Raw genomic sequence first — 18,100 nt, forward strand, 5'->3', positions numbered from 1 at the left:
TAACATTTAATGGTGAATCAAAGTGTATTTGAAGCACATTCAGTTGAAACATGAACAAATCCCAAAGTTTAGAGCAGGGGTTTCCAACCTTATTTGTGCCATGCACCCCTACCATTAACTGGGGGGTCCATGGACCCCAGGTTGGGAACTCCTGGTTTAGAATATCCCAATAATAGTTACTTTGTTATACATCTTTCTACCCTTACGTTGTTGCTCAATCTATTAACAATCAAAACAGGTATTTCCTAATTACAATAAATAACTATATATCAGGAATAAAAAGAAAAAAACTTTCTCAATTAGCCTGAATGATAACAACTCCAAAGTCTCCAGCAATCAATAGAAGTGAATTAGCTTATATTCAACATAAAGCAATCTTACACTGGTAAGGATAATCTAGTAACTTGTGAACAACAATGAATGATGAGTTAATGATTAGTGAAAATTAAAGAAAAAGGCACTTTGTAATTACCTAATATCATAATTTTTCTTAATAATATGATTTACCAGTTTATATTTATTGATGAAAAAGCCATCACAACTGGTATTTTTACTCAAAACAATTTATTTCAGAATCTGGACCAGGATGATATAAAATGAATTAACATATCTATGTTAATCAGTCTACAAAATTAATATAATAAAACTTAACAATCACTTTTTTTTTTATCAACCCAATTTGGGTTTGTACATTTCAAATATTATATTTGCCTATCATAATGGCATAGTTCTTACAATGTATCATTCAATGTGATATATACAAACATTCTTAATTCAAACTGTTCAAAATATTTTCATTTTTTTTGGCGTCCAGCTAAAACCCAGAAAGTGATTTTTTTCTTGACTTGCGAAAGCAATTGACGAGGCAACCATGGAAGCTGACTCTGTAACACCGTGGAACTCTTAGCAATGCAGTCTAAGCACAACCTATAAAGTATTAAAAGAAAATCACACAATGCATGTAAATCACATGAAGATTATCCTATATTTCCTATATGCCTGCACCTCATGCCTCTTCTCCACACATCCCCAAAAAAAACTTTATACCAAATGAAGCATTTTTGATTTGTAAATTTTTAAAAAACTAAATTCTAGAAATTTGGAATGCTGAAAATACTCGTGTGGTCATGTCAAGTTTGGTGGTTTTACTTTGGAACTGTAGATGCTATTAGAGCATAGAAAATGTGACAAACAATGGGTGCACACAAGACTTCCATAGAGAGCAAAACTACTGTAATGATCAATTATTTTAATTTTTGGCATAAATGTGGAGCTAGAAATAAATATTAACCAGGAGATCAGGGATCATTCCCAACTCTAGTGCCATAGGATCCTATGTCTATCTCTGTAAAAAGCCAGGGTTTAATGTCTTATCCGAAAGAGTACACTAAATACTAATCTCCTTATTCAGGAAGGAGCACCAGTGAGCCAAATCTAACTCTAAATATATCACAAGTGTGGCATGGTGTACATTTAGTTTGAAAAGTATGATCTTTAATGAAGCTAACTCTGGTTTCTTCTGCTAGAGCCAGCCCTAACCTTCTGATCTTCAATTCAGTGACTATTATTGTGAAACTCAACTATGCAAACAACAGGATAATGAGTAACGGCCACTCATTATCTAGGTTTACTTACACTATTGTATGCAAGAATTATTGTTTGTCATCATCATGTGCCATGTCATATGATGTAGACAATCATGGTCTATTGACCACGATTATTCTTGACACATTTTTCTACAGAAATAGTTTGCTATTGCCTTTTTCTGGGCAGTGTCTTTACAAGACGTGTGACCCCATCCATTGTCAATACTCATCAGAGATTGTTTGCCTGCAGTCAGTGGTTGCATAACCAGGGCGTGATATGTACCAGCTACTCATATGATCATCTATCACCCGCTCTCATGGCTTCACAAGACCGGGACTAAGCAGGTGCTACACCTTAGGCTAGTGGAGGGAAAAAGTGCCTTACACCTCCTTTGGTAGAGAGGCATTTCCACCCCACCACCCAAGGCTGTTAAAATCCTCCACATTAATTTCTACGAGAACCTCCCATGCTCAGAAACCAAGTTGAGAATGTCTGATCTTATTAGCGTTTTCCTAAAGTCCACTCCAACAGATTTTTTCCTGTGTGTTAAGCAAATATAAAATTTCAGTAAATATTTTACAGATGCCCCTATTTTAGCTCAACAGGCATTACCTAGCCCTCACACTTGGGAGAAGAAAACAATTTATACTGTAGCTAACCGGAGTGTTAAGAAAACATTAAAAGACCGAGAAATTTAAAATCATATTTCTACAATCCACATGGATGAAAGAAAAATGGGGGATTAAGTGTGAGGCAAGGATTAGATTGATCATGGAGTAGGTTAAAAGATTGGCACAAAATTGTGGGTGAAGGGCCACGATCTATGTTCAATCAACTGATCCATAATTTGAAATTTTTTAAAAACTACCCCATCTATTTCTGGTAGGATCTAGCATCATTACATTATTGATCCAAGTCAGCACCAGCTCCCATTCCAAATGCTCTATAGACTGCACGAGCGGTGTAATTAAATAAATCACTAAAACCGCTACATCTCCATACTTGATTTTATTCTCAAACCAGATATTAGCTAACTCCAACATTAAGACAGCAAAAGGGTAAAAAGTTTACCAAATAAAAATTATCCAAAATAGCAGAATTTTAATTTCAATGCTTGTAACAAAGAAGATTACAAACACGTTATCCTTCATTTTTCAAGAGTGCTGTTTTGAAAGATATGCAAATCACTATTTCTATTCATAGCTCGTAAAATCATTTTAATCAAGTTCTCCATCAAATGGAAAATGGAAAAGTTACCTGAACAGTGAATATGGCTGTGTCTGAAAGATCAGGACATCATTACAGTGACCCTAATTAAAAGAACAGCAGACAAATTGTGTTAATACTTCAAATCGCTTGCCAATGACTTGCAATAATGAGTTATCAAATTGTTCAACTGTAGCTTCTCACAAAAGGATTCTACATCTGTACTAAATATGCATTATCCATATTTCTTCAGAAATATTCTATCTAACCACATTTCTTCTGAAATACTATTCAGGTTTTAAAGTTCATCTTGGTCAGATGTTGTTGAGAATTACTTCTGATTCCGTAAGAGATAAATTAATTAATTTTCAGTTTTATTTAAACAATCTGCACGAAGAGCTAGCAAATTTTCATTAAGAAATAGTGTTGAAAGGCAGAAGCATAGTGATACTTGAATGCTTTTTATATATTTAAATAGATCATTTCATTAATTCTTCAATTTCTATTTGTCAGCTATTACTATTCTATTTCTTCATCAAATCTCAATGATAAATGTAATGTTAGAAATTTTCAACCAATAGATTGTATTCCAGTTTAACATTTTAAAAAATGTTTTTTAGATTAGATTAGATTGAAAACATAATTAGTTTATAAGAAATGCTGCTATATTTATCCTGCCTTCAATTATCTCTTGTACGTTTTCGTTTTCTTGTTTCATGGTATTTAATATCCATTATTTTCCTTCCCCTTAAGTTAAATTGAATGTGGATTGGGGGGGGGGGGTGGCATCCACGCTGACCTGCTGGCCCTATATCTGGCCGCATATACCAGCCTGGTCCATGGATGTCCAAAGCCTGTCATGTTATCCTTCCAACACAGAGTGCAGACTTAAGCTTCTGTCCTGACCTCTAATTACCTCACATCCTGTCTCCAAACCCTAACCAGACCCATAACTCACCTCTGCCCACCAAACCTTATGAACCTTAAAAAAAACCCACTAAATCTGAAGCTGTGATTCAATGGAGGATGAGCTCCATATCATCTTGGAAGAATGGAGTCTGAATTGTGATCTTACAGAGGTATATAAAATTATGAGGGCATTCCAACTTTTTCCCAGGGCTGGGGAATGACCTACAGGACACAACTTTAAGGTGAGAAGAAAAATATTTAATAGGAACTTGAGGAAATTTTGTTTTAAAACATAAGAGTGGTAACTGTCAGAGGTAGTGGTTGAAGCATTTACAATAATATTAAAAAGACAGTTGGACAGGTACATGGATTGGAACGGTTTAAAAGATTATGGGCCAAATGTTGGCAAAATAGAATAGCTTGGACAGGCATCTTGTTTGGCATGGACCAACTATGCTGCAAGGCCTGTTTCTATGCTGTATGATGCTATGACTCTAACCCAAAGGATTGATATGCATCAAGCTAAGATAATGACCATGTTGATGACTTATAAAAAAAAACAGAAACACAAGTCAATATTGCATATTTTATTTTCAACATCAAATCCTCACAAAAATTGAAATAGTCAATCACTAACAAGGCAATTTAGTTGCAACCTTCTGATTCTGATACTTGGCACTTGGACTAAGATTTGTTTCAAGGCCAGGCTTTCTCTATACTGTTAGACAGCTATTACAATGTTTTAGTCTTCATGTTCATTCTATAAATCAACAAAGTGAAAAATTTGTCCCTAGTTCTTTTCTTTCATTGATTTATCAGCAGGTCCATCAATAAAACAAACTTGTTCTCATCTTACTGCTGACAGCTTCAATAAACCATCTTTGATAATCTTGTACATCAACTTCAAGGGCCTGCAAAAGACTCATTAAAACAAGTTGGGTCAAAGTGCCAGAAACAGAAACAGCCCTTTGGCCCAACTTAACTACATTGGATGGCATAGACAAGTTAATCCCATCTGCCCACATTGGCCCAGATCCTTCTAACCCTTTCTTATCCACATACCTAAGTGACTTTTACATTTATTCCCGTTTTCTCCCACAAAAAGCAAAAGTTCTACACTCTTTCATTGAGCTTTCATATTCAACTTCAATGTTTGGTAACTACTAAACAAAAGCAACATCACTTTGTTTTATAATATTTAAATATGTCATTTCTAAATCCTTTGCAGAAAGGACAATGAAAAATCAAAAGATGATAGAAAATAAATTCTTTCCCCCTTTTACTCTTTCAAACACAGCAATAGAACAACCAGCTGCATTTGAAAGATGCAAAACATTCAAGAGTTTCGGAGTTTTTAAGAGAATCGGAAACTTCATTAATGGATGACCTCTAATGTTCTTGTGAGCCCATCAATAAAGTTGCCAGTATCTCAGAATACAGGTTTCCCCCGCCATCCGAAGGTAGAGCGTTTCCATGAAACGGTTCATAAGCCGAAATGTCGTAAAGCGAAGAAGCAATTACCATTTATATAGGAAAATTTTATGAGCATTCGCAGACCCAAAAATAACCTACCAAATCATGCCAAATAACACATAAAACCTAAAATAACAGTAACATATAGTAAAAGCAGGAATGATATGATAAATACACAGCCTATATAAAGTAGAAATACTTCTCTACAATGAACGCCTGCACAGATCTCCATAGCGAAAATCTCATGCAAGCGCTCTCGGCAGAAAATCTCACGCAAGCGCTGTTGGCATAAACACGCTCTCCAGTAACCTTTAAACTATGAAGCTGCCAAATCTACCAAATAACACGTAAAAATACACAGCCTATATAAAGTAGAAATAATGTATGTACTGGTCCTTACCTACCACCCCACCAGCCTCCAGGTCCAACATATTATTCTCCGTAACTTCCGCCACCTCCAAGCATATCTTTCACTTCCCCCCGACTGCTTTCCGCAAGGATTGCTCTCTATGCGACTCCCTTGTCCATTCATCCCCCCCCCCATCCCTCCCCACTGATCTCCCTCCTGGCACTTATCCTTGTAAGCGGAACAAGTGCTACACATGCCCTTACACTTCCACCCTTACCAGCATTCAGGGCCCCAGACAGTCCTTCCAGGTGAGGCGACACTTCACCTGTGAGTCGGCTGGAGTGATATACTACATCCGGTGCTCCCGATGTGGCCTTTTATAAATTGGCAAGACCCGACGCAGACTGGGAGATTGTTTCGCTGAATACCTATGCTCTGTCCGCCAGAGAAAGCAGGATCTCCCAGTGGTCACACATTTTAATTCCACATCCCATTCCCATTCTGACATGTCTATCCACGGCCTCCTCAACTGTAAATATGAAGCCACACTCAGGTTGGAGGAACAACACCTTATATTCCGTCTGGGTAGCCTCCAACCTGATGGCATGAACATTGACTTCTCTAACTTCCCCTAATGCCCCACCTCCCTCATACCCCATCCGTTATTTATATATACACATTCTTTCTCTCACTCTCCTTTTTCTCCCTCTGTCCCTCTGACCTATACCCCTTGCCCATCCTCCCCCCCTTTTCCCCCCTCCCCCTTTTCCTTCTCCCTGGGCCACCTGTCCCATGATCCTCTCATATCCCTTTTGCCAATCACCTGTCCAGCTCTTGGCTCCATCCCTCCACCTCCTGTCTTCTCCTATCATTTTGGATCTCCCCCTCCCACCTTTAAATCTCTTACTAGCTCTTTCTTCAGTTAGTCCTGACGAAGGGTCTCGGCCTGAAACGTTGACTGTACCTCTTCCTAGAGATGCTACCTGGTCTGCTGCGTTCACCAGCAACTTTGATGTGTGTCGCTTGAATTTCCAGCATCTGCAGAATTCCTTGTGTTTTAGTGTATGTACAGTGTAGTATCATTTACTGGAATTGGGAAGACATCGAGCACACTGATGATGTTGTGTTAGACTGAGTCGTCGCAGGTTGGGGTGGTGCAGTGGCCCCCACCCTCCAGACTGCCGACTGATACATTGCCGCGAAGCACGCAGGAGTAGCCGGGAGGCACACAGCACATCTTTAAGAAAAAAGCCAAAATAAACATGCTAATTAATCAGGTGCTGCCCAGCATGTAAATGTCGGTGCAGATCAGAGGCGATTGCATCGGCACTGATCTGGGCTGACAATTACGTGCTAGGCAGCACCTAATTAATTAGCATGTCTATTTCCACTTTTTTCTTAAAAATGTGGTGTGTGTCTCCTGGCTACTGCTGCATTCTCTGCAAATCTGTACAGTATCTGTCCCGGGCCCGGGGTTTGGGGTGGTGGGCCACGGGGGTGTCATCTCATCGTCGATCAGGGCAGGCAGTTCATCTTCTCCTATGACTGCCCGCCTCGATGTTGAAGGTCAAGGTTCGTCGTCTGCTGTGGCTGATGTGGAAGGCTTGCTTGACTGCTGAGCCTCGAGCATTTTTCTATCACACAGTTCTTTGCAAGGACTCAAAACATCCTGCAAATATCCCCTAAACCTACGTACCCTTTCAAAATTAAACTCGTACTGTATCATTGCAGCGAAAATCTCACGCGGTTGCTTCACGTTCAGTTCCTGGACGACTTCACTTTCGCTACTGCATTCGGTTTCTATTGTTATCCTCTCCTCTTCCAATTGCATCAGCTCTTCATCTATCAGTTCTTGGTCATGGGATGCCAAAACCTCTTCAACATCATCTTCGTCAGCTTCCACAAGCCAAACTCACTTTGTCCTTGCTTCGTTCACCACAATTGAAACGCTTAATTATGTCTAGTTTTATGCTAAGTGTAACACCCTTACAAAATCTTTCAGGCTTTTCCGACACCTTAGAACTCATCTTGCTAACGGCTGCTCAATGCAGCGTGTTTAAGCAGCGAGAATCCGGGGGAGAGTGGCTGCTCGGGGTGCGCGCTGGTTTTTTTCACGCGCTGATATTTTATTGCGCGCTACCTTTCTTCGTAACAGTGAAAACACCTTCTGAAAGCGAAAACAGGGTACTAATGTGTTTCATAACAGTGAGGTTTCGTAAAGTGAACGTTCGAAAAGCAGGGGACACCTGTACAAATATAAACTTACAATACTGTAAACTTTCCTTAAGTAACTCTACTGAACAAGAAGTTACGCAGAGCTTCATCATTTTTGATGTCAGAGATGGCCAAGGTACTTCCTAGCTATTCTCTTAACAAGGAATATATTATGTTGAACAATCTATAATCTGAATAATCTGTATTAAGTTTTGTTTTGATATAAAGCTACAGCCTACAGTGATGAAGTCATTACCCTGAGACAGTGGTGTCAAGAAAGCAACCTCTCCCTCAATGTCGCAAAAACTACAGGAGGAATGGAGACAGGCTAACACTTATTGATATCAATGGATCTGGGTTTGAGAGGGTGAACAGCTTTAAGTTCCTTGGCATACAGATCACCAACGATCTCACATGGTCTGTACATACCGGTTACGTGGTGAAAAAGGCACAACAGCACCTCTTTCACCTCAGACAAGTTTGGTATGGGCCCCCAAATCCTAAGATTTTTCTACAGGGGCACAACTGAGAGCATCCTGACTAGCTGCATCACTGCCTGGTATGGGAACTGTACTTCCCTCAATCGCAGGACTCTGCAGAAAGTGGTGTGAACAGCCCAGCACATCTATAGATGTAAACTTCCCACTATTCAGGACACTTACAAAGACAGGTGTGTAAGAAGGGTCCGAAGAATCATTGGAGACCCAAGTCACCCCAACCACAAACTGTTCCAGTTGCTACCATCCAGGAAACTGTACCGCAGTATAAAAGCCAGGACCAACAGACTCTGGGACAGCTTCTCCCACCAGACCATCAAACTGATTAATTCATACTGATACAATTGTATCTCTATGTCATACCGACTGTCCTGTTGTACATACTATTTATTACAAATTACTATAAATTGCACATTGCACATTTAGACGGAGACATAACATAAAAGATTTTTACTCCTCATGTATATGAAAGATGTAAGTAATAAAGTAAAGTCAACTCAAGAAGTGCATAGTGTGAAGGCAAGAATTTATCCAATCTGGAACAGATTTCGATGAAAGATACACACATCCAGCAGATTGTTATCTTTACTTTCTTTGATTGGCTGGCAGAATCAACAAACTCATTCGTAAGGCCAGTGATGTTGTGGGGATGGAACTGGACTCTCTGACGGTGGTGTCTGAAAAGAGGATGCTGTCCAAGTTGCATGCCATCTTGGACAATGTCTTCCATCCACTACATAATGTACTGTGTGGGCACAGGAGTACATTCAGCCAGAGACTCATTCCACCGAGATGCAGCACTGAGTGTCATAGGAAGTCATTCCTGCCTGTGGCCATCAAACTTTACAACTCCTCCCTTGGAGGGTCAGACACCCTGAGCCAATAGGCTGGTCCTGGACTTACTTCCTGGCATAATTTACATATCACTATTTAACTATTTATGGTTTTATTGCTATTTATTATTTATGGTGCAACTGTAACAAAAACCAATTTCCCTTGGGATCAATAAAGTATGACTATGACATATGCATTTCTAAAAACTGCATTTTCACTTAACTTTCTTAACTCTTCTGTCATTTAATTCTTCCTTCTCACTTTACTTAAGTGATTAAAAATTAGCAAGTATCAATAATGAAAAATGTTTATAGTTCAAGAACCAGAGATTGTGAGTTTAAAGAAAAACTAGAAACTATTTTAACTAACACACTTGTTCTCCAATCGTGATTTACTATTACAAAGACAAATCATTTCAAAAAAATGTACTCACAGAATCGAAGGACAGCAGGTCATCTTTACTCCCACCAAACACCATCACTTCATGCTCCTTCCCCAAACAGGCTGTATGCCACAACCTGCAGATGTTTTCAAAGTTAAATAGATTAAAATATATTTGTTATGAATGCCAAAGGTTTTATTTCCTTTTTTCTAATACATAACAGTAAATGTTAATATGCAACTATGATTTATCTTCTTTAAATTGTGCAATCATAGACAATTTAAGGTTGAGAGCTGTCAGTGCTAATTTTTTCTAAATGTTGAATGAAGACATAATCAATACCATATCTTTGCACAACTGCTTTCTCAGAAAGTATTAACATGCCCCTCCCTTTTATTTTCACCAGAATTCTTTCCATTCCATGTGGATGTAATAGGTATCCTGTTAGTGTTTAAAATTTGTACACCACGTACTTTGTTCTTTCAAGTTTATCAAATGAAATACATAACATTGATATAAATTTAGCATGAAAAGTTTATAGAATATTTATCTTGAGAGAGCATGTATATTTTGATTTATAAGAGTAGAAATTAATCTTTTAAATAAAAGTTGCTTACTCACCTTCAAAACCTATACTAATGTAAAACTATTTGCCATGTTTAGTAATTAAAACTGTCTAGATTTTGAAAGCTTTTAATTTGGTTTGATCATAATTAACCAATGCCTCTTGAGTGGCAGTCAATACCTTCAACTATATAAGATGGAAAATGGTAATAAAGACCATGTAGGAAATGTCAAGGAAGAAAGCTGCTCTAAAGGAGACCAAAAGATCCCTATTCAGAGTGGGTCCACTCTGAACAAATTTTGTATAAGGTTTTCTAAACAAGAAAGAATCAAGTAAAGTGATAAAGTTAAAGACCATATGGCAGTGCTCAAGTTGGTATTATTGTCTCACAGCTCAAAGGATCTGGGTTTGTTCTGATTTGTATTCCTTCTGAAGTTTGCATATTCTCCCCATGACTAGATGGTTTCCGCTGCATTCACCAGTTTTCTCTCACATCTCAAAAGCATATTTTGTAGTTTAGCTGGTTTCTGAAAATTACTCAGAATGTAGATACGCAAGTGGTAAACAAATCAAAAGAGAATGTTACAGGACAACAGGGGATAAATATTTGGGACAGATGGGATTGCTCTGCCAGGAGCCAGCATATACGGGTAAAATGGCCTTTTCTGTGTTGCAGTAGGAAATCAAATTGAAGTGCTTTGTTGTATCCTTCCTTCCCGAGTTATTTATCAGTAGTTTGAAACTAGATCTAAAATTTAAGAATATCTTTAATTAGCCATGTTCAACTGCTCTCAAACAAAATTTAATATAAAATCCACAAAATAAAAAAACTATCCAAATGTACTTGTTTTCTTTATATATTGAGTTACTACTGCCTCCATAGTGATTTGCATGAATGGTGAATTGTCAAGATATCAGATTACAAAATCTGATTAAAAGTGTTATTTGTTCTACCAATGTACAATGGAAGACAGTTACTTCTTTAGTATTATCCAAATGTTGTTTCAGAACTGATATACAAAACATAACAAAGGAAGTCAATACAGATATCTGCATTGAAAGTGACCTGGCGATCCACAATATACTGCTGAGCATGTTTGGATTTGTGGAAAGTTCTAATGATAAATTGTTTAAGAGAATTTTAGGAAGATACAGATTTTAGTTTTTAGAGAAAGCAGTGCTGCAGCATTAATCAGATATGCAAATGGTGAAATACTTCAGATAAGATGCATCTTGCCAAGAAAAGCAAACTGGGAGGAGGATATGCAATCTTTTCCTCTACTAATTTATACAGGATTCAAATCTGTATTGCATTAAGTGCTAATAATTCAAGATATTACTGCACTGATGTCCATGGTCCTGTTCATTACAATTAGAACTCTGATCAAAATTCACAGCTGATGAAAGGAAAGCAACAAACAAATTGGGAGACACTCAAAAATACCTCTGGTGATTTCTAAACTTTAGCCTGGAATCTGCAATAAATGATACAATGCAGAAAGATACCCAAAAGGTAAATGGCTAAATCAGCAGTAAAAATTAATTCACTGCTACAATAAAGCTTCTCTCAACAATAAAAAATATTAATAGTATATAACCATTCACAACAGCACCAGCAGTAGAAAAGATAGCTGATTTGGGAATATGAATTTATAAATATAAAAAGGAAAAAATTCTGTTGTGGCGTTAAAATTCTTTAAAATGGCAGATACCCATCTTAATGCTAAACTCACCTATAATTTGTTCAGTATAAATAAATTACGCAGTTGAATGTCGAACCTTTATACGTATATTCTAAAACACAAGTCTATGCATCAAGATATTAAATTGATAATAAGTTTCAACATTTTATTGCCAAAAAAGAATAATTTTCAGTTTTATATTTACATGGGTTTTTAAATAAAGGCATTTAAAAGGGCACAAAACATGCAGGACATGCCTTTCTTATTACAAACTAGTTCTAGTTTATGAAACTTCCCCTCTGTATTCCGAGCTGAATCCAGTGTAGACTACTGGAACTTATTTCTAATAATCTGGCAATGGAAAGTAATCTAAACAATATAATCTTGAAATCATGTATTGTACTCTTAACTGATCTGCTACAATAATCACCCTACTTTAACTAGACAATATTAATATAAATAATTTTTTCCCACCTGTGTTGAACTAAGAAGCAGTCTACATTTCCTTGCCCTGCACTCTGCATCTGCCTTTGCTTTCCTCACCTCATCAAAACCTTTGCCTCATGACTTGCTGTTGGTAAACTCCTGCCTGGGCTGCTTCACCGTAGAACATGGAGTAGACTTTCCTGACTCGAACATGTTGAAATCCTAGCTTGCAACCTGATCCTTTTTTTTGTACAGACTGTAACAGTGCTCTATTACGCTTGGTTGCTGCTAATCTAAAACGGTGCAAAACGTCACTGCCATAACTAGTATAAATTCTATTACAGAATGTTTCAATTATTTATTCATAATATATACAGAATGAAAATGGGAGACTTAAAAAATGAAACTACAACTAAAAAGCACAGTTACAAAATGTGAAATATTAGGATTATTTTACAACAGTAATTATCAAAACCAGAAAAATAAACAAATCCCTGTATCTACATTAAACAGCAATATGGAAATCATTCAAACTGTATGTGTACAGCTCATCATACAAAATTTAAAAGCCCAATCCACAAATATCTTGTACAATTTTTTTTAAACAGGGAATACAATTTTGAAATTTAATAGATAATTTAAATATAATTTGCATTTGTACCAATGCTAAGCAATTTTTTGCATGATCTAACCTAATCTAACATTAAAACTCCTCTGAAAATTAAAGAGGCTATAACGTCTTTTTTAAATTTAAAAATACCTACAATTAAAATGAATTTAAAATCTTTATTAATGAGTCCCTAAATGGGAAAATCTCCAATTAGAGACATTAGGCCATAGTTCAATAACAAAATTAAGTCAATGTATTTTGAAAAGATTAGGGCATGATATGGAAACTTAGTTCTAAGCTAATAGCACACCTATCATGAAATAAAGTATTTACAACATAATTAAAATATAATAGCAGTTCTGGTAACTTCCTTTGTTTCACAGGTTGGAAGCCTAATTAGCAATTCGTGAAATACACAGCAAAAATCAAAATTTTTAAATTGATGTAAATAGTGCTCAAGGACCTGACACCAAGATACAAGCTCCACTAACAATTCTTCACATAGTCATTTTGTAAATGTACCATGCAAAGATTCTTTAACCATTTTAGGTATAATGACACACTGTGAAAAATAAAATTTCTTTCACGAGAAATTTGATGAAACCATTTACTTTAATGTTTTCAAAATAGGTAGCAGATTAATGAGGTAATGATGCACAGATACCTGGAACACAGAAATTATCTACTCAAGACGAAACTAAATTTCTGAAACTATTTCTCAATTTGCCTACCCAAACTTGAACTTGTAGCTAAGGGGACAACTGAGTTGTCTGTTCCAGGACTTAACATTTCCATTGAAAGAAGTGCTACATAATGTACTTGAGGACTTTGGTCATAACAGGCCTTCATATGTTGGTTTTCCAATGTGGGAATTGTCTGTTTATTAGTTCTTCATACTATGAAATTATGCATGTGAACAAACATCATAAAATAAAACATAGCATTGTCCTTGAGATCCTAACACATGCCACAACTAAAAGTGAATTAATCTAATTAATGCATTAACTCTAAATTAATCAAATGGTAGGTGGCATAATCAGCAAGTTTGTAGATGATATCAATATTGATGGTATTGTGGACAGTGAAGGTTATTGTTTTTTGTAAAAGTGGAATTTAGCTGAACTTGGAAAAGGGATGGCAGATGGGAATTCAACTCAGCTAAGTGCAAAATAATGCATTTTGGGAGTTAAACCAGGTATTACTTGCACAATGAATGATAGTGCATCTCAAGAGAAAGCTATGGATAGAAGTATGTGGTGCCCCGGAAGTGGTAACAGTTAGACAGGGTGAAGGCTCATAGTATGCTGATAGTTACTTCATTTAAAACAAACTGATGAAGGTAGACTAGTGGATGTGGTATATATGCATCTGAGTAAGGTATTCAACAAGGTTCCTTTGTAGGCTCATTAGAAAGCATGCGAGTCAGGGAAATTTATGGATTGGGAATTTATTTGCCCCAAGAAGGCAAAGGATGATAATTGATGGAGTGTATTCTGCCTGGAGGTCTACGATGAGTAGAGTTCCACAGGTATCCGTTCTGGGACCCCTGCTCTTTGTGACTTTTATAAATGACTTAGAGGAAGTGGAAGGGTGGATTAGTAAGTTTGAAGATGACATGAAGGTTGTCATAAGTTACAACGTGACACTGATACGATGAAGTGCTGTGCTGAGAAGTGGCAGATGGAGTTCAACCCAGAAAAGTGTGAAGTAATTCACATTAGAAGGTTGCACTTGAAGGCAGTGTGCAAATTAAACGACAGGATTCTTGGTAATGTGGAGGAACAGAGGGATCTTGAGTCATTGTCCATAGATCCCTCAAAGTTGACACACAAGTTGTCAAGTAGGCATATGGTGTATTGGCCTTCATTTGTAAGGGGATTGAGTTTAAGAACCGTGAGGTAATACAGCAGCTCTATAAAACTCCACAGAGACTACAAGTATATTGTATTCTCTTCTGGTTGCCTCATTATAGGAAGGAGAATGGAAGCTTTCGAGAGGGTGCAGAGGAGATTTACTAGGATCCTGGCTAGATCAGAGAACATGTCTTAAAAGGTTGAGTGAACTTGGGTTCCCCCCCCCCTTTGGTGCAAAGGAGAATGAGATGTGACTTGATAGAGGTGTATAAGGCAGCCAGTACCTTTTTCTACAGAGTAGCAATGGTTACTACAAGAGGGCAAAATTTTAAGGTGATTGGAGGGAAGTGTAGGTTTGGGGAAGTTAGAGGTTGTTTTGTTTTTTTTAAAAAACAGAGTGGCAAGTGCATGGAACATACTGGCATTGATGGTGGAAGAGGCAGATACACAAAAGACATTTAAAACATCTTCAATAGACAACTAAATGAAACAAAGATGGAGGACTATGGGAGGGAAAGGGTTACACTGATCTTGGAGTAAGTTAAAAGGTTGGTACAATATCGTAGGCTGTGGGGCTGTACTGTGCTGCACTGCTCTATGTTCTATCTTAATGAGGACAATGCTGTTAAATTGTGGACTTTCAAAAAGCATTTAAAGCATAACGATAAATTATTCAGCTAAAATTCAGCTGGCAATTAATTCATTCTAGGGGCTGAAATGAAGTATTGAAAACAGAAAATGTGGGAAATACCTAGAAGGCCATGCAGCATCTGTGAAGAAAGAAACAGGATTAACGTCTTGGCTAAATACCTTTTTTTATCACCGTACTGTCAAGAAGAGTAAAGTAATAGACTTTACTATGAAGAAGAAAATGTAAAGGAATAAGAAACGTACAATTCTGAAGAGGACACTAGAACAGAAACGCAGGGACACAAAAGTGCTCAAATATCTGAAGCTGTATTATGGAATACAGCGTTACAACCAGTACTGGATCCTGTGTTGCAAGTAGTCAGTATCTACAAATCATTACCTGAAAATAGAGGAAGAAGAATCAAACCTATCCAGAATTTGTTTGATACTTAGAAAATAAAAACAGGGTCACTGGGAAAGAAAAGGGAGATGTGATGACCTGGATTGCTCTTGTGAAGAGCTACTTAAGAATTCTATGGACTGAGTGCTGCAACTATTCAATAAAAAAATTTTATCAACTGAAATTGAGCATGTACCTCACAAGTTGCACATTTGTTCTTTTTTTAAAAAATCATATACTGTACTAGTTAGCATATAACCTATTTTTTTTTTGCACTAGAGAGTGCAGCCCTGAGAGTGGAAGCAATATTTTTTCAATTCCCTTTCCTAATTCCCTGTGGAGAAATATCAACTTTTTTTAAAACAAAATTTCATTTAAAAATGGAAACCTTGCTTGCAGGAAACAGTAGATACAAGTTAAGTGTATAGCACCACATTGATATTCTCAGAAATCCATGCAGCATGGAAACAGGCCAATTGGCCCAACTTGTCCATGCTAAGCATTGGATACCCTTCCATATTAACCCCATTCCCCATACTTGGTCCATTGCCATCTTTGTCCAAATGATAGAAGTGCTCATCCATACACTTATTAAATGTTATCAGCAACCCAGCTTCAACCACTCTATCCAGAGTATGTACTTCTATATTCCAATTGCTTGCTCCCTCAGGTTGAAGAATCTCCTCCTCAAATCCACTCTTCCTCCTTACCTTAAACCTCTAGTTTTACCTTCCTCTGATATGTATGAAAGTTTCCTGCAGTCTACCCATCTATACCCTCAGTTTTATACACTTCAGAATGTCTCCTCTTAACAATTTCTGCTCCCAGAGGAGTAAAAAAATACTACTCCGGTTCCTCCTCATAATTGAACTACTTCACCCCAAGCAACAGCCTGGTTAATCTCCTTTACACACTGTCCAGTGCTACCATATCCTTCCTTGGTGAGCAGAATTGCAACACTATTCCAACTGAAGTCTGGCCAAAATTTCATAAAGTTGGAGCATAACCTCCTTACTTCTGTACTCAATGGCCCAATTAATTAAGGACAATATCCCATATGCCTTCCTATGTTGTATATCTGATTGCCACCTTCAAATATCTATGAAATTTTACTATAATTTACTGTTCCGTAATACTTCCCAAGACCCTAACATTCATTGTGTATATCTACATTACTGCAGCCTCATTAGTTCTCCTGCAAACCATCATCTTACATTTGTCTCGATTAATCTCCATCAAATTCAGCCTATTTCGCCAAAACAATGATCTCCGTGGCCAAAGACTACATTCTATACTACCAAACACCACTTCATGTCATCCATAAAGTTATTGATCATGCCTCCCATATCAAAGTCATTCATGTACATTACAAAGAGCAAGGGTCCCAGCACCAATCCTTGTGGTACGCTACTAGTCACAGGTATCTGATTGTAAAAACAACCGTCTGCTATTCCAAGTCTGTTTTGAATACAGTTTACCAACTTGCCCTGGATTCCATGAGCCCTTACTTGGCAAGCCAATCTCCCATGAGGACCCTAGTCAAAGGCTTTACTACAGTTTATGTAAATTATATTACCCTGCCCTTTTTAATACACTTTGTTACTGCTTCAAAGATTTCAATCAAATTAGTCTGACAGGATCCACCCTTGACAAAGTCAGGTTGGCTGGCATTGATTCGTCCTTGCCTTTCCAAGTTCTTTTCCTAAGAATATTTTTCCAGCATCTTCCCTACCAATGATGTTAAGAGTCACAGGTCTACAGTTACAAGTCTTTAATCAGCTTTGTTAATTTAAATTATTTAATTGCTGTGTTTTTATTTTTCCCCAAAATAGATGGTTTTAAGTTTAAAAATTATAGTAATTATTTAATAACTAATGAATATTTATTTTAGGCAAACTGTTTAGAATTGGACAATGCAACTTCGGTATTTCAAATTCTGCACAGGATCAAATCAATGATTTAAACAGAATTTCCAATTTGTTACCACATACACAAGTTCACTTTAAGTTTACCTTCATTGTCTTCTTTTACCCTGTCCACTGTCTAAATACTGAAATATGGCGAATTTTGAGAGTCCTCTCAAATAATAATTACTGATTTTTTTATGTACACAAAAAAAGTTGCATTCTTCAGCAGAAATTTCCTTTGTTTATACCTGGGTCTATTCTTAGGACAATGCTCCAGTTGCCTCCATTCACTAGCTCCAACATTATATATCCATGCATCACCTAGGAAGAGATAAAGGGCAACACTGTTGACTAATTTAAGCCTCTAATGAAACTGAGGTCACCATCATAATTAATAATGCACAAAAGTTGAACAAAGACATTCTCTACATCAGACTGAAAGTTATTGTTTATCGTTAGAATTAGATTTTATATGTTAAAAGACAAGAAACATAACCAGGTAATCTAAATTAGTACATGAACCTAGTACTTTCCCAAATTGGAATATGGAGGAATAACCTCAAGACAATTGACTAC

The 18,100-nt window shown here is 37.0% G+C and overlaps 1 protein-coding gene across 2 annotated transcripts in view; it reads right to left on the bottom strand.

Moving 5' to 3' along the window:
* Positions 1-560: 560 nt before the first annotated feature.
* The window catches only part of LOC140204248 (kelch domain-containing protein 1-like), a 110,816-nt gene continuing 93,276 nt past the window's right edge, over positions 561-18,100 (bottom strand). For both annotated transcript variants that reach the window (XM_072270807.1, XM_072270815.1), the window contains 4 exons: positions 17,773-17,845; positions 9,503-9,587; positions 2,845-2,897; positions 561-927 (listed from right to left, as the gene is read on the bottom strand). In XM_072270807.1, coding sequence (XP_072126908.1) covers positions 795-927; positions 2,845-2,897; positions 9,503-9,587; positions 17,773-17,845 — 344 coding nt within the window. In that variant the 3' untranslated portion in view covers positions 561-794. The remainder of the gene's footprint in view (positions 928-2,844; positions 2,898-9,502; positions 9,588-17,772; positions 17,846-18,100) is intronic.

This window comes from Mobula birostris, chromosome 1 (assembly GCF_030028105.1).
Source record: "Mobula birostris isolate sMobBir1 chromosome 1, sMobBir1.hap1, whole genome shotgun sequence".
NCBI lineage: Eukaryota > Metazoa > Chordata > Chondrichthyes > Myliobatiformes > Myliobatidae > Mobula > Mobula birostris.